The 24846-nt window shown below is 44.4% G+C and overlaps 1 protein-coding gene and 1 pseudogene across 1 annotated transcript; both read left to right on the forward strand.

The window, feature by feature from the left end:
• The first annotated feature begins 7189 nt into the window (after positions 1 to 7189).
• LOC130858203 (elongation factor 1-alpha 1-like) lies at positions 7190 to 9107 on the forward strand (annotated as a pseudogene).
• A 13122-nt stretch (positions 9108 to 22229) lies between these two features.
• On the forward strand, positions 22230 to 23423 carry LOC130858946 (dihydropteridine reductase-like). The gene has a single exon (XM_057746117.1). The coding sequence runs from the start codon at positions 22284 to 22286 to the stop codon at positions 22797 to 22799; it is 516 nt and encodes a 171-aa protein (XP_057602100.1). The 5' UTR covers positions 22230 to 22283; the 3' UTR covers positions 22800 to 23423.
• Positions 23424 to 24846: the final 1423 nt, after the last annotated feature.

The following is a 24846-nucleotide window of genomic DNA, read 5'->3' on the forward strand; positions in this document are numbered from 1 at the left end:
TTCTGGGAGCAGCAGGGAACCAGTCCTCTCCCACCTCCATCCCCACCAGCTTCCTCCCTCCGCAGAGGTTTCCTCCCCCTCCTTGCTACCTCAAGTCTCCAAACCTCCTCCAGCTGCCAGGCGTAAATGTGTGCTCAGAGCTCCTCCAGCTGCTTTTGACCAAAAGAGGAGGCATGGCTGGTACTTACCTCATTCAGCTATGCTAGGTGCAGCTGCTAGAAAGGTGGGTGGCCTTTCCAAAATGCACTGCCTGCTTGGAGGATCCAGTGTGAGTGAGTGGGTGAAAATTTCAAATTGGAGCTTACACCATGCCATGGAAAAAGCAAGGGCTCTGACACATATCGACTATGTGACCTTGGGCAAATCACATACCCCTCTGGGCTCCAGTTTCCCTGCATATGTATGTGTGATGGTTAATTTTGTATGTCAATTTGAATAGGCTAAGGGATGCCCACATAGCTGGTAAAACATTTCTGAGTGAGTCTGTGAAGGTGTTTACGGAAGAGATTAGCATTTGAATCAGTAGACTGAGTAAAGAAGATCTACCTTCACCAGTGTGGGTGGGCATCCTCCAATCTGTTGATGGGCCCAAATAGAACAAAAAGACAGAGGAAGGGTAAATTCTCTCTCTCTCCTTGAGCTGAGACATCCATTTTCTCCTGCCCTTAGACATCAGAGTTCCTGGTTCTCAGGCCTTCGGACTTAGGCTGAATTATACCACCAGCATTCCTGGTGCTTCAGCTTGCAAACAACATATTGTGGGACTTCTCGGCCTCCATAACCATGTGAGCCAATTACTATAATAAACCTCCTCATATATACATCTATATATATCCTACTGATTCTGTTCTCTGGAGAACCCTGACTAATACAGTACAGGATAAAAATAGCTTTCTCACTGGATTGTTTGGATTAAAAAAGGAAGTGTGTGAAAAAGTATTTTGCAGTCCCTGACACATAGTACAAACTAAAAATGTTATTTGGAAATTGACTCTCCACTCTCCTCAAGAGGCACCCACTCTGGGAAGCCCTCTCTGGTTGATCCAAATTCTATCTCTCTTTACATCATTTGAGTGTAATGCACAAGTGACAGCAAGAGCCTCAGTTTTTCCCTGACCTGGAGAAGTTCTGCCTTCAAGGAAGCTCAGCCCATAGTATTGAGTTGACTTTGGGTGAGTGAACTGTAGAGTTCCAGCTAGGAAACCAAACAGTCTCAGATTCATCACCCCTTTCAAATGTCCATCTGGACTTAGAGGTTCTAGCCTAAGCTTGTCATGTGGTATCTAGGGATGCCCCGGGCATTCTTGTACCTGTCAGGCTGTGACCTCTTCCACTGCCTCCAATTGTACGTGGTCCCCATGACAGACTTCCTTCATTAGTTTTCTCTCCTGTTCCTCCAAGCCTGGAGTTCTGCCCAGTTGGTAGTGTCCTTGATTTTCTGCCTTGATCTTGCCAGACTTCTCTTTAGGGGCCTGGACTTGTCTACTGATGGCTGGCCTTCTGCCCCAAGTTGTTTATGCCTTCTGTTACCAGAGCTCGGCCTCAGCCTTGCCTGAATTGGGCACTTCATAGACATCGAAGGTCTATGAAGCTACAGCTGGAGAGTTGGGGGGGAGCATGTTCTTGAGTTCCCAAATTTGGAAAGTGTGACTAAGCTCTGATATTGACCCCTAGAGCTGTAGTGGCAAGTGAGGATTGTGGTCAGGACCATGGACAGAACCCACAGGGTACAGCGTGCCTGGGGTTGAGGATGAATTCAGCGGCCCTGAGTTCAGTGCTGAAGAGGTGAATAGGGGCACACAGTCAGCACCACGGACAGATGCCACAGGCTCTGTTGTCCTGGAAGTAGTCTCTAACACTGTGGATTAGACAAGATTCTTCTGACTACGAGAAATGGACACCTACTTCAAACTAGCTTAAGTTAGTCTTTGTATGAGCCAGATGAGTGAGATGGTAGCACTGAATGCTGAGACTTGGTGCAACAAACAGTGGAAAGTAATAGGAACCTCCCCCTTTACCCTAAAACAAGATGTAGTTTCTTTAACAGACATGGAGCTGTTCAAGTTGTCTATTTCTTCTTGAATAGAAAGAAATCATATTTTTATCCAAGTTGTCAAATTTATTGGTGTAAGGTTGTTCATGGTACCCCCGTATTAGCCGTTTGATTTTTCTGGGATTTGTAGTAATAACCTTTCTCTGTTTCCTGATGTTGGTATTGGTAATTTGTGCCTTCTTTCCACTTTTTCTGATTAGTCTGACTAGAGGTTTATAACTTTCATTTATTTTTCATTATTCCTGCCACTGCCTCCATCGTGCCAGTGTAGAACATTATCATTTCATTGCAGCAACTTCCTAAGAAGTGTTTATGCCCCAGCCTCCTACTCCAGTACACTCTGCATACTGCTGCCAAATGAAGCATCCTAAAAGGCTTTTCATATGAAGATTTTCAATGACTCTGCATTGCTTTTGAATAATTTCCAGGCCCCTTCACTTGACATTCAAGGCCCTCCCCCGCCATCTGACAAGCATTCATGTCTCCAGAGTTGTTGCCCACTCCTCCCCTGCATGAGTCCCCCTCTTTTCCAGTCATACAGATCCATTTGTCATTCTCATTTAATCTAGATGATTTCTCATCTCTGTGCTTCAACAACTCTTCAACTGCCAGCTGCTGAAAGAAGAACACCAGACTTGGAGTCCGAAGACCAAGATTGGAATCCAGTTTATGGGCTACATGGCCTTCAATTTCTTCAACTGAAAAATGTCATAATAATGCTTGTCTCACAGAGTTATTTCTAAATTGTTCAGCAAGTACTTGAAGGAATATGCCCTGAGACTTACTGAATGCTTGTGTACATGTGTGTGCCCATGTGCACATGCATGGTGAGAAGCAATGCTGTTGCTCCAGCATGAAGGGATGGGCCCTGAAGACAAATACAAAGAATGAAAATAGATAGCATTTATTGAGTGCTCACTGTATTTATTGAGTGATTACTACACTAGGCTCCAGGGATATGGCAGTGAGCAACAGACAAAGCTCCCTGTTCTCTTGGAGTTTACATTTAATCCCTACATTCTAATCCTACACTTCATCTTTTGGAAATCTGAATCAAAGGCTGCATGCTTTTTTTTAATTAAAATTTTTTAATTGTAAAATATACATAACAAAATTTACCATATTAACCAATTTAAAATTATTTCTATTTTTTAAATTGTGGCAGAATAAACATAAAATTTACTATCAATCATTTTTAAGTGCACAATTCAGTGGTATTAAGTACATTCACATTGTTGTGTAACCATTACCACCATCCATCTCTTGAACTCTTTTCATCTTGCAAAACTGAAACTCCATACTCATTAAACAATAATTCCCCATGCTCCTTGCCCTCTAGCCCATGGCAGCCCCCATTCTACTTTCTACCTCTATGAATTTAAGTACACTACCTCCTATAAGTGGAGTCACACAGTATTTGTCCTTTTTTTTTAATAACTGGCTTATTTGGCTTAGCATAATGTCCTCAAGGTTCATCAATATTGTAGCATAGTCAGAATTTTCTTCTTTTTTAAGGCTGAATAATATTCCATTGTATGTTTCTTTTAAAAAAAGCAAATCAATACATGTACATCGTCTTAAAAGGCCAACTAGTACTACATGAAAGTCTTATCACAAAAGACAGTAGTCCATACTCCACCCCCAAGTCCTACTCTTTAAGGCAACCATTTAAAATCATTTTAGCTGTGCCTACTGGCATTCACCTCTGAGCATCTAAATAGTATGCTTTTTATGCTAGTTCCTAATCTATTATGAAAGATAATAATTTAATATTCTTATAGCACACCCACACCTCTTCCTCTTGCATCCTTCTAATATAATTATGTAACAATTTTGACTAAATCGGTATTTAGGATTTGCCATATTGATTTTGCACACATGGTTCACTGCCAAAACTAATATTGTACAACCTTTCTTGTAAAGATTTTTATCTTCTCTTGTGTTAATGGCTTTGGTTTTTTTTCCTCCAATTTTCTTAATTTTCCATACCTTTATCATAAATTCTTCCCAAACCCTTTAACAGAATGTAAAAACCTTCTAAATGCTCATTTCTACACATCAGGTAATCCATTAATTCCACCTTTTTATTTTTCCTAAAGGCATCACTCCTGAAGTCTCCCATCTCCCTGCTCAATGTGTACAGATACCCCTTGTTATCCTTGAGGGATTGGTTCAACGATCCCTGCAGATACTGAAATCCACCAATGCTCAATAAATGGCACTGTATGAAATGGCACAGTATTTGTATTTAACCTGTGCATATTCTCCCACATACTTTAAATCATCTCTCAATTACTTATAATACCTAATACAATGTAAATGATATGTAAATAGTTGTAAATACAGTGTACATGCTATTCAAGTTTTGCTTTTGGGAACTTTCTGGAACATATTTTTTTCAAATATTTTTGATCCACAGTTGGTTGAATCCACAGATATGGAGTCCACGGATATGGAGGGCTGACTGTACTTACTCTCTGGGACTTCTGCACAGCCATTATTCAGGGAATTGTCTTTGTAATTTTTCTGGGCTGTATCCTCTTTTCCAGAATCCACATCTTTTTTTTTCTTTTTTCTTTTCTTCATTTTGATGGAGCACATCCTTCAGTAGCTTTCTGAGAAAGAATATAAGAAAAGTAAAACTTCTGAAATCTTGAATTTCAGGAAATTCTTTATTCTACCTCACAATAGATTCATAGCTAGGCTGGTATAGGAATTCTTCAGAATTTTGAAGACATTGCTCCAGTATGGCTATTGAGAAGTTCATTGCCATTCCTGGTTCTACGTTATACTTTGTGTGTACCCTGTCCTTTCTGTATGGAAACTTTTAAGAGTTTATCTGTATCCTTGCCCATCTGAAAGTTCATGCTAATGAAACTTGGTATGTGCCTATTTTCATTCAATATATTTGTCACACCTTTTGTGGCCTTTTTCGCTCTGGAGGCTCATGTCTTTTAGCTCTGAGAAGTTTCTCTACTATTTCTGTGAATCTCTTCTCTCCATTTTATCTGATCTCTCTTTTAATATCTAAAGGTCTTTTCTATGCTCAGTTTCTCCAGTGAAGAATCCACTAGTCTCCACCTGAGAGGTTATGTACCTGAGCATAGGCATTCTAGAAACCATGTTTCATGGGCCCTAGAGCCTCACTGTTCACATTCCCCCACAGTGTCCTTCTTTTTATTATGACATTCTCCTCTGATCTCCACTGTGCCCAGTGTTCCTGGCTGCAGCCTTTCTGGTTCATTTTTGTTAAATTGAAGTATAGTTGATATACAGTATTATATGTTACATATTTATAATATAGTGATTCCCAATTTTTAAAGGTTGCACTCCATCTATAGTTATTATAAAATATTGGCTATATTCCACACGTTGTACGATATATACTTGTAGCATATGTTATCCTTAATAGCTTATATCTCTAGTTCACTTTTTAAACAGAATAAAACCTCCAGTCCCTGCCAGGGTGTAGAAGATGTAGACAGCTGTGTGTGATAGGAAAGGGACCTGCTTCTTCTGCAGATGTTAAACCCATTCCCATATTCTTAGCCCCATGCCTCATTCCCACCTTCTGTGATAAATGTTGCCTCCAATATCTCTGTTCTTCCCCTGGTCCTGGATCTCTAATTGGCTGATTCCTCTTTGGCATCCTTTGCTGTAGCACTTGGTATGTAGCTATCTCATCTGTGCCAACTCTTCCATCCACTTGCCATCTTCCAAAAATGTGTTGACATCTGTGGTCCACCATTGCCTCCTTTATATTCCTTTACTTTTATTTTAGTGAGTTTTTTAAAGGGAGCAGATATAAATGCATGTATTCCATCTGCCACATTTAACCAGAAATCCAAAGAGTGCACTCTTAATTACTATGCTATATTGCCTCTCAAATGAGACGGTACCTCTGGGATCCTACAGCCCAATGAGGATGAAATGGGATTACACATGTGAACATACTTTGTAAGCTCTGAAGAGCTATGTGAACAAGAGAGTTTATATTAAATTCCTCTACAAGGTGCCCTCCTTCCTTCTTTCTGCTCTCTGATTCCTCTCCTTCTCCAAGGTACAACTCAAGTTTTTCTTCTTCTTGGGGCCTTCTCTGATCAACCCAGCTAACAAAGATGTCCCTGAGCCCTGAGCCACCACAGGAGTCTCGTGCACATCTCTTGGCCCTAAGCAATGCTGCTTTATTTGATTATGGGCACAGAGTTACTGGCCAAGATACAGAGTCAAGTGTGGATCCTTCAGTGTACAACAAAAAGCTTTCCTCTTTCTTCCTATGGGTAGAAGCTTGGCTAAACAATGATGAGATTTGGGGGTAAGAAAAGAAGTGTTTTGTATATTTGGTAGTGAGTTTAGAGGTTAGAGTGGCTTCTATTTTCCTGCAGTCTGAGCTGTGGCCATGGCTCTCAGAGCTCACCTTCTTCCTCTTGCCTCCTCTTCCTTCTTCAGACCTCTCCTCCAGGCAGTGGGGGCAGTGTCAGTGGCTACGCCAATAAGTCTGTGCCGCTAGTCCGAGGCTCTGTCCTTTCACTCCCTACCTTTTACCAGAACTTCCATGCACATTGTGAGCTATTCAGTTCATATCTGCAGAGACCTTAAGCCAAGATGGTAGTGGAAATGGACTGCTCTCTGACTAGAAGCAGTTAATCTTTGCCTCAAAAAAAAAAAGTCCTGACTAGCTGTTATTGACAATAACTAAAATGTGAAAGCAACCCAAGTGTCCATTGATGGATGAAAGGATAAACAAAATGTGTATATACATATTGGAATATTATTCAGCCTGAAAAAAGGAATGAAGCACCAAAACATGCTACAACAGGGAACCTTGAGGGCATTATGCTAAGTGAAATAAGCCAGTCACAAAAAGACAAAACCTGTATGATTCTGTATGTTTGTACATAGATTAGTCAAATTCATAAAGACAGAAAGTAGAATGGTGGTTGCCAGGGGCTGGGGGATGGGGAGTTATTGCATAATGAGTAATTAAACAGTTTGCAAGATGCAAAAGTTCTGCAGATGGGTGACAGTGATGGTTGCACAACAATATAAATGTACTTAATACCACTTAACTTTTTTGCAATGGATTTGCCGCCAGGACACAGGTGTCATGGAAACCACTGCTAAACCTAAGCAAAAATGGGAAAGAAGAAGACCCACATCAACATAGTTGTCATTGGACACGTAGAGTCGGGGAAGTCTACCACCACTAGCCATCTAATCTACAAATGTGGTGAAATCGACAAGAGAACCATTTAAAAATTTGAGAAGGAGGCTGCCAAGTTGGGAAAGGTCTCCTTCAAGTATGCCTGGGTCTTGGACAAACTGAAAGCTGAACACAAGCATGGCATCACCATTGATATCTCCCTGTGGAAATTTGAGACCCTCAAGTACTATGTGACCATCATTCATGCCCCAGGACACAAAGACTTCATCAAAACCGTGATTACAGGCACACCCCAGGCCGACTGTGCTGTCCTGATTGTTGCTGCTGGTGTTGGTGAATTGGAAGCAGGTACCTCCAAGAACAGGCAGACCTGGGAGTATGCCCTTCTGGTTTACACTCTGGGTGCGAAACAACTAATTGTTGGAATTAACAAAGTGGATTCTACTGAGCTGCCCTACAGCCGGAAGAGATAGGAGGAAATTGTTAAAGTCAGCACCTACATTAAGAAAATCCGCTACAACCTTGACACCGTATAGCATTTGTGCCAATTTCTGGCTGGAAAGGTGACAACATGCCAGAGCCAAGTGCTAACATGCCCTGGTTCAAGGCATGGAAAGTCACCTGTAAAGGTGGTAATGCTGGACTTCCCTGGTGGCACAGTGGTTACGAATCTGCCTGCCAATGCAGGGGACACGGGTTCGAGTCCTGGTCCGGGAAGATCCCACACGCCATGGAGCAGCTAAACCCATGCACCACGACTACTGAGCCTGCACTCTAGAGCCCGTGAGCCACAACTACTGAGCTCACGTACTACAACTACTGAAGTCCGCGCGCTGAGCCCATGCTCTGCAACAAAAGAAACCTGCACACCACAACAAAGAGTAGCCCCCACTCACAGCAACTAGAGAAAGCCCGCGCAGCAACAAAGACCCAACGCAGCCAACAATTAGTTAATTAATTTTTAAAAAGATGGCAATGCCAGTGGAACCACTCTGCTTGAAGCTCTGGATTGCATCCTGCCAACAACTCACCCAACTGACAAGCCCTTGTGTTTGCCCCTCCAGGACATCTACAAAATTGGTGGTATTGGTACTGTCCCTGTGGGTCGAGTGGAGACTGGTGTTCTCAAACCTGGCATGGTGGTCACCTTTGCTCCTGTCAATGTCACAACTGAAGCGAAGCCTGTTGAAATGCACCATGAAGCTTTGAGTGAAGCCCTTCCTGGAGATAATGTAGGCTTCAATGTCAAGAACATGTCTGTCAAAGATGTTCATCTTGGCAATGTGGCTGGTGACAGCAAAAATGACCCACCGATGGAAGCAGCTGGCTTCACAGCTCAGGTGATTATCTTGAACCATTTAGGCCAAATCAGTGCTGGATATGCACCTGTGCTGGGTTGCCACACAGCTCCCATTGCTTGCAAATTTGCTGAGCTGAAGGAGAAGGTTGATCATTGTTCTGGGGAAAAGCTGGAAAATGGCCCCAAATTCTTGAAATCTGGTGATGCTGCCATCATTTTTTTGGTTCCTGGCAAGCCCATGTGTGTTGAGAGCTTCTCTGACTATTCTCTGGGACGTTTTGCTGTTCATGCCATGAGACAGATGGTTGCTGTGGGTATCACCAAAGCAGTGGACAAGAAGGCGGCTGGAGCTGGCAAGGTCACCAAGTCTGCCCAGAAAGCTCAGAAGGCTAAATGAATATTACCCCCAATACCTGCCACCCCAGTCTTAATCAGTGGTGGAAGAACAGTCTCAGAACTGTTTGTCTCAATTGGCCATTTAAGTTTAATAGTAAAAGACTGGTTAATGATAACAGTGCATCGTAAAACCTTCAGAAGGGAAGTAGAATGTTTTGTGGACCATTTATTTTGTGTGTGGCAGTTTTAAGTTATTAGTTCTTAAAATCAGTACTTTTTAATGGAAACAACTTGACCAAAAATCTGTCACAGAATTTGAGACCCATTAAAAAAGTTTAATGAGAAAAAAAAAATACCACTTAACTGTACACTTAAAAAGGGTTAAGATGGTAAATTTTATGTCATATATATATATTTACCATAAAAAAATAATTGGAAAGAGAAAAAAATCCTGATTATTTTCTATGAGACAGATTCCATCTGACAGTCCTTACAGAACATTCCACTGGAGTGAAATGTGCCATCTCTTGTCCATTGCCTGATATGAATGTTATGAAGGAAACTGAGCTTTTCACAAAGACTGCAGCTGCAGGGAGGTCTCTGAGGGTCAGTGCTCATGTCCTGGAGCATCTCTGAAACACACAGGTGCATAGATGCACTCGCCCTCCCAGACAGCAGGGCACAACTCTGTGTACAGCAGCGGCACTGCCCTGCCCCATGTGTATGCACCAGAGCAGAAATCCAGCCCCTCTGGATTCTCCTCTGTCCTTCCCAGACCCTTCATCTTGGAGACCCATGAAGCTGAGGCTGATTGGGCTGGAAATTGCCAGCAGGCAGAGCTAGGTGGGAGAATGGCCAAGGAGAGAAAGACGATGAGGAGGGCACATCACTCTGTTCTGCCTCCACCCTGCTGCAGATTGTCCCAGGGCTTAGAATCTCAGTCCCCTACTTTTTTTTTTTTCTGTCTACAGCCATATCATCCAATGTGGGAGCCACTAGGGACATGTGGCTCTTGAGCGCTTGAAATAGGACTAGTCTGAATTGAAATGGACCGCAATTATAAAATACATACCAGAATTTAATGATGTAGTGGGGAAAAAAAAGTAAAATAGCTCATGAAGAAATATTTCATATTAATTATATGCTGAATGATAGCCTTTGGGGTCAAATTAAATATATTATTAAAATTAATTCCATCTGTTTCTTTTTACTTTAATTGCATTTGTGGTTTACATTATAGTTCTATTGGAAGCACTAGTCTGCAGCCTGTCCTGATCCCAGACTTCTTGGCTGGGCCCTGATCCCACACTTGGATCTTATTCCTTTCCACACAAATGGGACCCTTGTCACCGTTGGGGTCCCTTGTCAAATGGAATAATAAATGCAATAATGTTGTACCCAGTTGTTATGACATCACCTTCCACCTGGACTCCTTCCCACTGCTCCTTCTGGTTTTGGGGCCAGAGCACTCCCTCCTCTCCTTCCCAGTATCTATTCTATTTGAAGTCCCAGAAGATGTGGGGTCGCTGGCTTAGACATAGGTCCAGAACTCTCCAGGAAGCGCCCTATAGGCTGGACCCACACTATGTTCTAGGATAAGGACTGGCGGCCAGAAAAGCCATGTCTTTTTCTTATTTTTCCTCCTTCCTTCTTATTTGCTCTCTTCTCCTCCCAACCTTCTCTTTTTAAAAGTCTAATTCTGAGCAGCCGGCTCTGTTCAGCCTGACTGGTTTGTTATGGCTTATAATCTGCGCCAGGATTAATTAGCTAATTACTGACAAACGTCCGCTGGCAAGATTCTGCTTCAGCTTGTCAGCTTGAAGTGTTTAATTATTTTAATCATTTACTTTCATCTTCAAAATGTATGCTGCCAAGAGAGTTGCAGGGCATCTTTTAATTATGATTTGGGGTTTCTGCTGGGCTATGTTCTGTTCCTGGGGACAGGGGATTTTTTTTTTTTTTACTAGTCTTCTACCAAAGCCTGAACACCTTCTACCCCAAGAGCCTGGGGTCATGCTCCACGGATGGGAGGTGAGGAGGGAGCCCAGATCATCTCTGGACACCACTCCTTCTGTGTCCCCAGACCATGTGCATAGGAGCATAATGTGAATCTGGCATTCTGTGAGTTGCTATTGTGTGCTGGATGCCACGCTAGTCGTTTCTATTATTTCACATTTGTGAGCATTTGAGAGCACAGACAGTATGGAAACAGCCTGGGAGCTGGCTGGAGAGGCCTGGGGTGATCAATGGTGAGAAGAAAAGCAAGGAATGGGTTTATTTACTTATTCGTCAATGGCCTAATTTAGTTACAGTAAAGTGAGATTATCTTAAATGTAAAACTTGGGTTTACATATGGGTACACTCCACCCAGATCAGGGTAGCCTAGAGAATCTCTCCTGCCCCCAATCAATACCTCCCAAAGGTAAGCACTTCTGTCTTCTTTCACCATAGATTTGTTTTTTCTAGTCTTCAGTTTCATATAAATGGAATTGTACGGTATGTCCTCTTTTTACGTGTGACTCCTTTCTCTCAACATTTTGTCTGTAAAAGGAAAGGTTCTTTAATAGAAATCATCTTCCTGGGACTTCCCTGGTTGTGCAGTGGTTAAGAATCCGCCTGCCAATGCAGGGGACACGGGTTCGATCTCTGGTCCAGGAAGATCCCACATGCCGTGAAGCAACTAAGCCCGTGCACCACAACTACTGAGCCTGCGCACTGCAACTACTGAAGCCTGCTCACTTGAGCCCCTGCTCCGCAACAAGAGAAGCCACTGCAGTGAGAAGCCTGCACAACCCAAAAGAGTAGCCCTGGCTCGCCACAACTGGAGGAAAGCCTGCACACAGCAGCAAAGACCCAATGCAGCCAAAAAAATAAATAAAAATAAATAAATAATTTTTAAGTATTTTTTAAAAAGTAAAAAATAAATCATCTTCCCTGACCAAGGTGTTGGGTTTCGGTCCAGCTAAGAGACTCAACCTAGGTCCTTAGAGAGACTTTGCCTCTGTCGCCTTGCTTACTAGCACGGTCTTAAAAATGAGTTTGGAAGTCACTTTTCTCTCCCGTTCCCTCTCCTTCTCTAGTTCTTCTTCTTTCCTCTCTTCTTCCTCCTCTCCTATCCTGCCCGGCTGATGATAGATATGGTTTACTAGGAGGTCATTTCTGAGCTTTAGTTCTTGCCATTCTGGATGCAAAGGATGTAAACATGTTTCCTAAAGACATGCGGTGTTCAGAGAGGGATTGAGAAGGGCAAAAGATTGTCTCCTGTTATGGGTTGGATTCTGTCTTCCAAAAGAGAGATGTTGAAGTCCTTGTCCCCAGGATGTCAGAATATGACCTTGTCTGGAGATAAGGTCTTCACAGAGGTTACCAAGTTAGAAGGAGTTCATTAGGTTGGGTCCTAATTCAGTATGACAGGTGTCCCTATAAAAGGGGGAAATTTGGACACAGACACACACAGGGAAATGCCATGTGAAGATGAAGGCAGAGATGGGGTGATATTTCTACAAACAAAGGAATGCCGCAGATTGCCTGCAAACATCAGAAACTGGGAAAGAGGCATGGAACAGATTCTCCCCCTCAGCGCCCAGAAGGAACAATCCTGCCTAATACCCTGATCTCAAACGTCTAGACTCCAAGACTCTGAGACCATCAATTTCAGTTGTAGAAGTCACTGAGCCTGTGGTACTTTGCTAAGGTAGCCCTAGCGAACAAATCTGCCCGCAAAGGGAGCTCTGATCATTTTTTCTAAATCTGTGTCATGGGACCAAGAGCAACCTCTGGAGGACCCTCTGTGCTGGGGACATCAAGGGTTCAACTCAGCCCCAGGCTGGGAGTGACTGAGGCGACAGCTCAGAGCTGGGAGACTGAGGAGAGGAGAAAGATCAACTTAATGAGCTCAGCGTGCCATTAATGAGGCACCAGGCACCATCCAGGGGGCTTCTGTGAAGCCCAGGCAAGACAAGCTGAAGGATGCCCTGAGCCAGGCCACACCAGGTTCTGATGTGATGTGATGTGTCCTCTCGCTGCCTTCCTTCCACAGGGCCCAGGACAGGGGTGGGAGTGGACGCAGAGAGTCCAGCTGCACTGGGACTCCCGTCCACTTCTCTGGATTTGGGCCCGATCCTATGCAAGGCGTCACGCTCTCTAATACATCTCATACCCTAGTCCACCTTATACACACCTGCGCGCAGCTGTGCCAGGCTTGGCAAAGGCACTCGGCTCTACATGTGTTTCCCTCCTCCCACTCCCACCCACCTTTGAAGTTCCATCTGCAACAGTTTACTTCACAGAAGTGTAACTGAGTATCTTGCTAGCCTGTCTGCCAAATGCACATGGAGCTTCCTGCCCAAATCCTACACCTTCTTTCCCTGCTATTTCATACTAGAAATCACCGCCCCACCCCCGACCCACCTTCCATCCCTAAGGTCAGAGCCAGGTCTCACTGCTTTCTGCCAGAGCGGAAGACTCTGCCCAACAAGCTCGCTCCTCACCTACAGCCAAAGGCTCCCCCTATTCTGTCCCTGGAGGTCTGGGTGGGGTCTGAGTCCCTGTCTCAGTCTGTCTCCTATATGATGAGGGGGTGTGGGGCAGACCCCCACGGTGAGCTGTCTTAGAATCTCAATCACAGGTGAGTGTGAGGCCTGTGCCTGGGGGCCTTATAGTGAAGTAAGCAGTGAGGAGAGAAACAGGATGGGAGCTGAGTTCTAGCCCTGGCTCTGCCTTTAGGGAAAGCCACTTCCCTTCTAAGTCTCAGCTGACTTCTAAGTCTCACTTGAAAAATTAGGACAATAATCTCTACTATATAGAATTATGCAGATTAAGTAAGTATATAAAATATAAGTTGCATGTGGTATACACATACACTAGAATATTACTCAGCCTTAAGAAGAAAGGAAATTTTGACACGTTACAACATGAATGAACCTTGAGGATATTATGCTAAGTGAAATAAGTCAGTTATGTGAGGTCCCTAGAGTAGTCAAATCCATAGAGACAGAATGTAGAATGGTGGTTGTCAGAGGCTGAGGGGAGAGGGGAACGGGGAGTTATTGTTTAATGGGCACAGAGGTTGTTAGGCAAGATAAAAAGAGTTCTGGAGCTGCACGTTGGTGATGGTTACATGACAATGTGAATGTGAGAAGGGGGAGGGGAGTCCAATAGGAACAGGATAAAAGTGTCCAGATTGCAAGTGACACATCTGGGCAGGAGACAGACTAGTGAGTTGGAAGAAAATGACTTGGACATAGATGAGATTTACAGATAAAAGGAGAGGCAGATTGGAGCCCGCCTTAGTATTTGAAGGGTGAGTGGAGGAAGTGGAGCACAGGACCAAGAACGAGGTCTCGCAAAGGAGGAAGAAGGAGAACACAGAGGCTTGCCACAGAAGCTAAGGGAGGAGAGGGCCTCAGGAGAAACACAAGTGTCCACAGTGTCAGATGTTTCAGACAGGTGGTGAGAAAGGCCATTGGGATTAACATTTGTACTTACTGGGAACTCTATCAAGAGTTGTGAGGCAGAAGTCAGGTAGCCAGGTGTGAAAGAGAGAATGGAAGGGGAGGAAGTGTATCCGTCGACCCGCAACTATTCTTGCAAGAATTTTGGTAGCAAAGGGGAGTGGGGGATTTGAAATAATGGCTTGAGGAGAGATAAGCCTGTTTGGTAATGGAGAAAACCTAGGCAAGTTTTTTTTTAAACTAATTAATTAATTAATTTGGTTGCTCCAGGTGTTAGTTGTGGCAGGAAGTCTCCTTAGTTGCGGCACACAGAGTCCTTAGTTGTGGCATGCAAACTCTTTGTTGCGGCATACATATGGGATCTAGTTCCCTGACCAGGGATCAAGCCCAGGCCCCCTGCATTGGGAGTGAGGAGTCTTATCCACTGTGCCACCTAGGGAAGTTCCCCCTAGCCAAGTTTGTAGGCTAAAGAAGAGGCAGTAGATCAGGAAAAGGTGAAGATACAGATTGAAGGCACAGAAGAGCAAAGGGTTGACTTAGGGCCAGACATGTCCAGACTTCCTACAAACATCCCCTGCCCACCCTGCATGTGCAGTGAGAGAATCAGACCAACCCAGGCTCCACCTGTGCTGAGAAGAAGGTACCCCTTTGCTCTTTGACAAAGACAGATGTGGGTGTGTTGAGACTGTGAAGGGGTGTGCTTGTGTCCATGGCTACACTGTCCACACTGAGACTGACTGCATACACCCTTACTCCCACACCGGACTCACATATATCCTTTGCAGCACACTACTGGTACAGAGTAGACACAACTAATGTATGTGGGATGTTTGTTGAACATTCCATCTTATGGTCTTCACAAATCTGTGAGGATCAAGTGAAAAGCATATCTGAATGCTCTGTAAAACTATGAATAATACAAATAGTAGGAATTATTGTTACTGAGAAACAAACTCATACACACACGTAAGCCCATGAACACACACTGAGAGTCTCGTACGTCAACCTTGCACACACACACTCACAAGCTCACACTGTTTGCCCGGGGAATGTATGCTCACGTGGGTCCATGAATCCACTAAGACACACTCACATACTCCCCTGTAGGCCTGCACAGATATGTCTGGGCTCACACACACAGTCCACCATATTGCCCTACAGATTCACACACATGCAAGTTCGTAAGCACGCTCTCACAGACAAGCACACTCATACATGCCCAACGAGGCTCACATGTGTGCAAGTACATACACACACACATACACACTTCCTCTCTCTCCCTCTCTCTCTCACAGAGACACACATGCCTGCACCTGCACAGAACTCCTGCTGGAAGAATAAGAATCTTCCAGTCCGGAAAGGGCTGAGTTAACTCTACATCCATGAGCCAAAGGAGGACTTCTCAGTTAGTAAGTGATTTCACCAACCTGCTGCTTTGCTCTAAGACATTGGTATCAGCAGAGAATCAATCTGTCTGGGGCCAAGGCAGGGAGGCAGAGAGAGAGGAGCAGATTTGGAAGAACAGACCTCTCCTCTCTCCCTCCTTGTCTGTCTCTCTCCAGATGCCCACAGGCCCGCACTCCCACGTCCCTGAGCAGAAGCTGGGGATCCTCTGAGCCACAGTTCCTGTCCTTGGAGAGCCCTCACCCCTCGGGCCAATGCCACAGTCATCAGAAACATCTCATAGGAAGTCTGCGCAAACTCAGCTGCCCCAAGCCCCTTTCTCCCTTTCTGGTTTCACTGCTGCAGGCCCCACAGGTGAGCGATGCACAGATGGGTCCCCACTTGGGTGATGCAAACATTGAGTTTGAGAAGAGGAAGAACTTTATCCAGGGAGCATGTGTTTGTCGTGCTGTCAACCCGTGTTCCCTACATTGGCAGGTGGATTCCTAACCACTGCGCCACCAGGGAAGCCCCCATGTATGCTTTAGTTAAAGATTCTCCTTGGGCTGTAATGAATTTACGAAAGGCCTGTAGAGAATCCTACACTGACCAGGAAAGCAGACTTAATAACAAGTCATAATTTTGGGGTGCTACAGGGACTAGATGAAGCATGTAATGTACATTATCTAACAATCCTTGTGACAAGATAAGTATTACTATTCTCATTTTGCAGAGGAGGAAAGTAAGATTCAGAGGTTAAGTGGTTTGCACAAATTCTCACAACAAATTAGTGGCAGAGTCTAAGTTCAAACGTAAGTCTGTCTGAACCCAAAGCCAAGTTCCTGACCTTGACATTCTTCTGCCTGTGATTACTACTAGGGTGGGTTTCAAGGGAGGTTCAAACGTGCCAAGGAGATGGGGAGCCCGTCGGTAGTTCCCACACTTAATGTCCCCACGGCACCCATCCTGTGCGTGCTGACAGTTTGACAACTTTCATGGCAGCTGGTTTGCTCGAAGGAGATCTGTGTTAATTAAAATAGCACAAAGGGAGAGCAGCACACAAACCATGTCAGCGGGTAATTAAAGTAAAGGAGGGCCCAGGCACGCAGGAATGCTCAGTCTTTACCTGCCAAACCCCACCTTCACTCCTACCTCCTGGCCCAAAGTTGCCATTCTGTCCCTCTGGCCCTGAGCTGCCACCTGCCTGCCTGCCTACCTCCATGGATGGGGAAGAGAGGACCTGCCCTCTGGAGCCAGTACCTGATCTGCTACTCTTACTGGGCTCTGACCCCTCAATCTCTTAACTGTCCATGTCTCCCAGGAGATCCAGAGGGACAGGATGAGCCAGAGATAAGCCATCCAGGGCCCAGGGCTTTGGGGCATCATCTCTGAGGAAGTGTTAGTTTCTACCTGTCCCTGCCCCATCAAGCAGATCACTGCCTTATCTCCCAGGGCAGGGATCCTGAATCAACCTGCTTCTGCATACAGTGTATTGGGATGAGCTGAACCCCTCTTCTCCACTTCCTCTGCCCAGGGTTTAGGCTTGCTTCTCTATGGGACCTACAGCTTGGTCTTGAATCTCACTGCTCTGCTGGGGTCCTGACCTCTTCCTCTCCCTTCTCTCATTTCATTATCACCATATCCCCAGCAGGTACACTGCAAAAACATGTTTCTCCATTACACAGATGAAGTTCAGAGCAGCAAGATAGCTTATTCAAGGGCAACAGAAGTTTTCCTTTCTTTGTTCAGAGGCTGCACTATTCCGGGAACCCAGCCATCCGTTCAGCGGTATCTTGCTTTTCTGTTTTTTAACAAACTTTTTATTTTGGAATAACTTCAGATTTACAGAACAGTACAAAAGATAGTACAGAGTGTTCCTGTATACCCCGCACTCAATTTTCCCATTATAACATTTTATATTGCCATGCTGTACCTGTCAAAACTAAGAATTGATGTTGTATACCTGGCTTTGAATCAGGCATTTTTTTCTCCCTAGTAGATGAGCTCTAAATCTCTCTCTTCTCCATCCAGAGATCCAATGAAGAGCGTAGATGCTTGCAATGTGACCCCTTCAGTGCCAGCAAAGACCCTTGCAACCCTACTCTGCCCGAACTACCTCCCCGCAAATAAAGCCAGAAAGACCATCCAAGGAGGAGCAGCTACAGGGCCGGAGGCTCAAACTCCTAGGCGGTGTCTTTCAGGGGCTCCACTCATCAAGCTTCTCTTTTCATAAGCCCCCAAAACTCCCTCTTGCCCACAAACATTCCCTTCCCTGCTAATTTATTCATTAACTCTACAATTAATCCTCGTGGGCACCCACCCAACATCAGCTCTATCCTCAAAGCTCTTAATCAGATTCAAGGCAGCAAATATTTTTTTTAAAGTTCTCATTTTATTATTTATTTATTTATTTATTTATTTATTTATTTATTTATTTATTGGTTGTGTTGGATCTTCATTGTTGCAGAGAGTGGGGGCTACTCTTCGTTGTGGTGTGTGGGCTCCTCATTGTGGTGGCTTCTCTGCACCACCTAGGAAGTCCCCAATGTAGCAAATATTTACTGACAACACAGAAACAATTTCAATCCAGTCCCTGACCTTGAGCAGCTCTTGCTCTTTTGGGAGAATTAGACACCTCTGCACACGATTAATATAGCAGTTAGTAAGTGAAGCAGTGTAGCACAGTGGTTAAGTGCTTGAAGTCTTCAATCAGAAGGCTGTGTGACTTTGGGTTCGTGATGTTAGTTTCCATGAGCATCAGTTTTCTTAACTCTAAAATTAAAAACAATAGTAGAACCTACTTCATAAAGTATTTATAATCATTTAATTTTAAAAAATACCTATCAGTTAGTTCCTAAGTAGTTACTATCTGCCAGGCAGTGTGCCAATTGTTTTGCCTTTTTTAAGTCAAGGCTTACAAATCAAAGTTTACTTGCCTTTACAGTCAAAACTACAGATGATGATGGCCTGAATCAAGGCAACGACTTGGGGAAGGAAAGATGGATTATGAAAACATTTTAGATAAAACAAAACAAAACAAAAGACCCCATTTTATAAGTAAGTAACCTATTGCATTTAGGGAGAGTAAGTTGAGCATGGTATCCATATGTGTAGCTTAGGCCCCTGCGTAGACACTGGTGCCATTTACTGTGAGAAGGAAACTGGAGCAGGAGCAGGTTTGGAGATGGTGGTGAATACTGTTTGAGCATAATGCAGTGAAGCAGTCTTTGGGACATTCAAATAAAGATTCCTTCAGACAGTTTCATATATGTGCCTAAAGTCAAGAATAGAAATAAAGTCTTTTGGGGACTTCCCTGGTGATGCAGTGGTTAAGAATCCACCTGCCATTGCAGGGGACATGGATTCAATACCTGCTCCAGGAAGATCCCACATGCTGCGGAGCGACTAAACCTTTGTGCACAACTATTGAGCCTGCACTCTAGAGCCCGTGAGCCACAACTACTGAGCCCATGTGCTGCAACTACCAAAGCACGTGCTCCGCAACAAGAGAAGCCACAGCAATGCGAAGCCCATGTACTGCAACAAAGAGTAGCCCCAGGCCTCTGCAACTAGAGAAGGCCCGCACACAGCAACGAAGCCAATATAAATAGATAAATTTATTGTTTTAAAAAAAGAAATAGAGTCTTTTGAAGCATCAGTTTATAGGTGATAGTTGAAAGCATTTGTGTGGATATGATTGCTCAAGTAGAATTAGAAAAAGAAGAAGACAGAATTTGAAGGAACAACAATATTTAAGAGGTAAATAGAAGACTAGTTTGTCAAGAGGTGAAAATTTTTTTTATATTTGGAAACTTTTTTAACATTATTGCTTCTTGCATCCTGTACCTTCTTTCTAGATATAATGTCTTTCTTGCTGACATATATCCTTTAACAATTGTTTTAGCAAGATTGTCTCTGTCTTCATGTGACTGAAATAACTTTGTTTTGCTCTCACCTTGCTGGGATAGGTCAGTGAGGTATAGAACTCTAAGTAGACAGTTGTTTTCTCTCAGCATTTTGATATTCCATTGCCCTCCAGCATCTATTGTTGCTGCTGAGAAGTCTACTGTTGGTCTGAACGCCATTCCTTTTTTTTTTGGGGGGGGGGGGCGGGGAGGGGTGACTCTGTATTCATTTATCCTGTTTGGGACACAATGTTTAATTTCTATCTGAGAATTCATATCATTCATCCAATTCTGGAGAATTATTAGCCAATATCTCTCCTAATATCTTTCCCTCATTCTCTCTGTTCTCTCCTTCTAGAGTTCCTATTAGATGTATTTTGAAGCTTACCATCCTATTATCTGAGTCTCTTAACTTCTTTCTCCAGATCTTTACCTTGTGCTCAATCCTGGTTTTTTCCCACTGAACTATATATTAGAATTCAACAATTCTCTCTTCAGTTATGTCTAGTCAACTGTTTAACTCATCTAATGAATTGTTTTTTCAAAGACTACAATTTCTATTTTTAGAATTTATTTCAAATTCACTGTTAATTTTTTACAATGTCATATATGTCTCATATATTTTATTATTTCTCTCTTTGAACACGTTAAAATCCTATTAGGGGGCTTCCCTGGTGGCGCAGTGGTTAAGAATCCGCCTGCCAATGCAGGGACACAGGTTCAAGCCCTGGTCAGGGAAGATACCACATGCCGCAGAGCAATTAAGCCCATGTGCCACAAACTACTGAGCCTGCACTCTAGAGCCCACAAGCCACAACTACTAAGCCCATGCATTGTAACTACTGAAGCCTGTGTACCTAGAGCCCGAGCTCCATGACAAGGGAAGCCACTGCAATAAGAAACCCAAGCACTGCAATGAAGAGTAACCCCTCCCCACCACACCCCGCTCTCCACAGCTACAGAAAGCCAATGTGCAGCAATGAAGAACCCAATGCAGCCAATAAATAAAAAATAAAATAAATAATTTTTTTTAAATCCTATTAGATTATTCTATTACCTCTGCTTTGCAGACTCTCTCTCTTTTTTTTAAATATCTGTTTATTTATTTGGCTGCCTTGGGTCTTAGTTGTGACAGGCGGGCTCCTTAGTTGCAGCTCATGGGCTTCTTAGTTGTGGCACATGGGCTCCTTAGTTGTGGCATGCATGTGCGATCTAGTTCCCTGACCAGGGATTGAACCAGGCCCCCAGCACTGGGAGTGTGAAGTCAACCACTGCACCACCAGGGAGGTCCCTGCAGACTCTCTCTTATGATATTTGATTTCCTTACTTGCTTTGTAATTTTTATTTGTGACATCTTTGGGAAATTTTCTCCCATGGGAGTCTATAAACGCCCTGGGTTGTGTGCTAGGTTGTGGGTTGCCTGTGACCAGGGTGGTTCATTTGATCTGGATGAATTTTTTTTCTTGGGCTGAGGCTATTTTGAGGTTAGGGTTTCTGTATCAGGAAGTAATACAAAATCGTAGCCCTCTACTCACATGTTGCTCAGGCTAGGGGTTCAGATTTCTCAGGGTTGACATGAACACCTCACCTAAGCTGGACTAAGTGGCCCATTTCCACTTCTGTCCATATCCCCAGGCACTAGGCAAGTAGGGAGTTTTGTACATCCAAATTAACAGACAATACAGCCCTTTCCTGCCTCCAGCTTTATGCAGAACCCAGTTCTACCCTGTATTCTTTTTTTTAAAGAACTTTTATTGAGATATAATTGACATGCAATAAACTGCATATATTTAAAGTGTACAATTTGATATCTTTTCTTATTAGTAATGTATATATGGCAATCCCAATCTCCCAGTTCATCCCACCCTAACCCCTCCCCCCACCCAGCCTGTAGTCTTGACTCCTGCCCCAACATCTAGTGTTGTAAGCCCAGCCCCAAAGCTTAAATCTCAGCATCTTCATGGGCTCCAACTCCCACTGAAGTAATTGTAGTGTTATTTTGGTATTTGAAAAATTTACCTTTGTTGCTTTCAAACTCAACTTTTTATAACTGGAAGGGAAAAAAACCCTAAAACCTTCTTTCTCACATTTCTATGCTTTTGGAGCAAAATGCCAGCTCAGTCTGATATTTTAACCAGAAAGGGTAGGAAGAAATTATCACAAAGGTATGATAAGAACATAGAGACAATGATGTCCCAGAAGACAATAGAGAAAAATGTTTCAAGAAAGGGAATCAAATGTACCATATTAAATATTGTATTGTAGACAAATGAAATAAGGGCTGAATGAAAACCATTAAATTTGAAGACACAAAGGGCATCGATTACCCTGGTGAGAACCATTTCATGGAGTAGTGGGAGACAAAAGCCTAATTAACTGTAGTGATCTAAAAAGTGAAAGGGAGGCAACAGAGAGAGGGAGATAAGAAATTCTCCTTCTGAAGTGGGACTTTGCAGAGAGGAAACTGGGCTGGTGGCAGTGGGAGGGGGAGCAGGAAGATGCTTGTGGGCTGAGGGAAGGAAACAGTGGAGGCAGAAGATGCAGGAAAGAAAAGAAGCCCACAGAGAGGGCAGACATTTGGCTGAAGCAGGAGGATGTCCCTGCAGCCTGATGGGGACTCTGGAGAGAGTGGGTTGCGAGCATCGACGTGGCAGAGAATGAAGAGGCCAGTGCCAACATCGTGGTTAAAATGACAGATTCGTTTACGGAGCAGGCTGACCAGGTGACTGCTGAGGCTGGAAAGCTCTTGGGTGCAGAGAAGGTGGACACGATCCTTTGTGTGGCTGGAGGATGGGCTGGGGGCAATGCCAAGTCCAAGTCTCTCTTTAAAAACTGTGACTTGATGTGGAAGCAGAGCGTGTGGACGTCGACCATCTCCAGCCACCTGGCTACCAAGCACCTCAAGGAGGGAGGCCTGCTGACCTTGGCGGGGGCCAAGGCCGCCCTGGATGGGACTCCTGGGATGACTGGCTACGGCATGGCCAAGGGCGCGGTTCACCAGCTCTGCCAGAGCCTGGCCGGGAAGAACAGCGGCATGCCCCCCGGGTCTGCTGCCGTCGCCCTGCTCCCGGTTACCCTGGACACGCCGATGAACAGGACGTCAATGCCCGAGGCCGACTTCAGCTCCTGGACGCCCTTAGAGTTCCTGGTGGAAACCTTCCATGACTGGATCACAGAGAAAAACGACCAAGCTCAGGAAGCCTAATCCAGGTGGTGACCACGGAGGGAAAGACGGAGCTTACCCCAGCGTATTTTTAAGCTACGTTTCATCGTCTGTGAGGGGCCTGTCAGAAAAGTCATTAATCTCTTAGCATGGCCGTGTCCAGCCCTGTGTTTTCTGTAATCCTGTTCGTGGTATGAGATAGTGAGTCCTATTTTTCTCTCGTCTAATGTGCATTTGTTCTCTTAACACAGTGTAAAATGTTTATGTGAAATAGAAACACATGAGGCCCACAGGTAGCGCCGGCGGTCCGTGTTAACCACGGAATGTAGGAGGTCCCGGGGCGGCCCCCGCTGCATCAGCGTCACGTTGAGTTGCTTTTGAGACCCTGTTTCTGTGTCCCTGACAGTGGCTGTTGACCCGACTAGTGCAGAGATGTGTTGGGATCAGGGACGTTTGGAGCCTGAGTTGTTTTTGAATGTTCTGTTTATGTCACAGATGTAGTGGTTGTAGCCTCGAATTAAACTGCCTTAAGACTCCCTCTGTGGTGTAAGCAAAATCGTGTGGACTCTGTGAAGGTGTCTTTCTCCTGTGCGTTTGCCAGGTACGCAAGAGAACTACTCGTGCTTGTTTGGAGTTTATCGTTTATCTTCCTAATAAATGCACTTCACTTATAAAAAAAAAAGAAAAGAAAAGAAGCCCACAAAGGCTAGAGAAGACAGGGGTCAAATCCAAAGTTGTTGGTGGCCTTTTCCAGAAAGAGAAATCAGAATCCAGAAGGAAAGAAGGATGGGGATAGCACAGAGATCATTTGATTGGGGGGGGGAGGGGGAGGCGGAGTGGGAGCTCCGCCCTGGTTGACGGAATGGGGAGGAGCAGAATAGGTAGGGGCTTAGGGAAGGAGATTAGGGAAGGTCCGAGCACGTGGAATGGTGTGGGAATAGGAGAAGGAGCATCACTGAGTGCCCCTCAAGAGCAGAAAGTCCATGGGAATCCCTCCCACAGCCCTCAGTGGGCAGCCTGGTGTGAGTATTAGTCAAGAAGGTGCTACAAGAAGCCAAGGGTGAGGGAATTTGGGTGCTAGGGAGAAGGTAGAACAAATACAGGTGGGGCTGGGTGGAGTAAGCGTTCAGAAAAAAGGAGAGAGAGAGAGAAGGGGGATGGTACAGACCATCCCTGGGCAGAGAATGGAAGCAAGCATGGGAGTACTGGATGAAAGTTAAAGTTCCCCAAAGTAGAGCTCAGAAATTTTTTCTTACATATGAATTGTTTTGCAGTTCTATTTGACTGGAGTTTGATCAGTAAATGAAGAAAGAAGAAAGAAAGAAAGAAGAAAGAAAGAAAAAAGGAAGGAAGGAAAGAGAAAGAAGAAAGAAAGAAGAAAGAAAAGAAAGAAAGAAAGAAAAAGAAAGAAAGAAAGAGAAAGAAAGAAAGAAAGAAAGAAAGAAAGAAAGAAAGAAAGAAAGAAAGAAAGAAAGAAAGAAAGAAAGAAAGAAAAAAAGAAAGGAAGGAAGAGAGAAAGAAAGAGAAAAAGGAGAGAGGGAGGGAAGGAGGAAGGAAATAGATCATAGGAAAACACAGAGAGAGAAGTGGGGAAGAGAGCCGGACAGGTGGGCAGGTGGCTGGGAGAGTAGGTGAGTATAAAACAGCTGGACAGACAGACCGACTCTCTTCTCCCTAAACTTGGTCTTCCTAAACTCAGTTATATTCTCTGCATTCCTCTTCTGTTTCCTTCCTCTGTCTCCTTCTATTCTCTAGGAGCTCAGCACCAAGGATGGAGTGGGGCTGGGGGGTTATTTTATGAAAGGCTGGTTCTGAGGGCTGGCGCTGGGGTGGGAGGGAGCAGCTTCAGGGATGCTGGACTGCGGTAGGCAGCTGAGGCAGAGACGGGGAGGGGGAGGCAGAGGTGCTCTAGGCATGGAAGCTGCAGAGGTGTCAGAGACAGAGACTTAATGACAAGCCCGAGGTCCATCTGCACAGATGAGCAGGGCTCAGAGGTGGGAGCTGTGGGGAAATTGGAAAAGGGACATGTTCATTTTTCAGCGCACTTCTCTCTCTTTACACACACACACCCCCTTTTAATAAAGAGCCA

This window comes from Hippopotamus amphibius, chromosome 1, assembly GCF_030028045.1.
Source record: "Hippopotamus amphibius kiboko isolate mHipAmp2 chromosome 1, mHipAmp2.hap2, whole genome shotgun sequence".
NCBI classification, from domain to species: Eukaryota; Metazoa; Chordata; class Mammalia; order Artiodactyla; family Hippopotamidae; genus Hippopotamus; species Hippopotamus amphibius.

What these genes read in the sequence shown, in the direction of transcription:
- LOC130858946 (XM_057746117.1), top strand. Translation starts at nt 22,284, where the DNA reads ATGACAGATTCGTTTACGGAGCAGGCTGACCAGGTGACTGCTGAGGCT.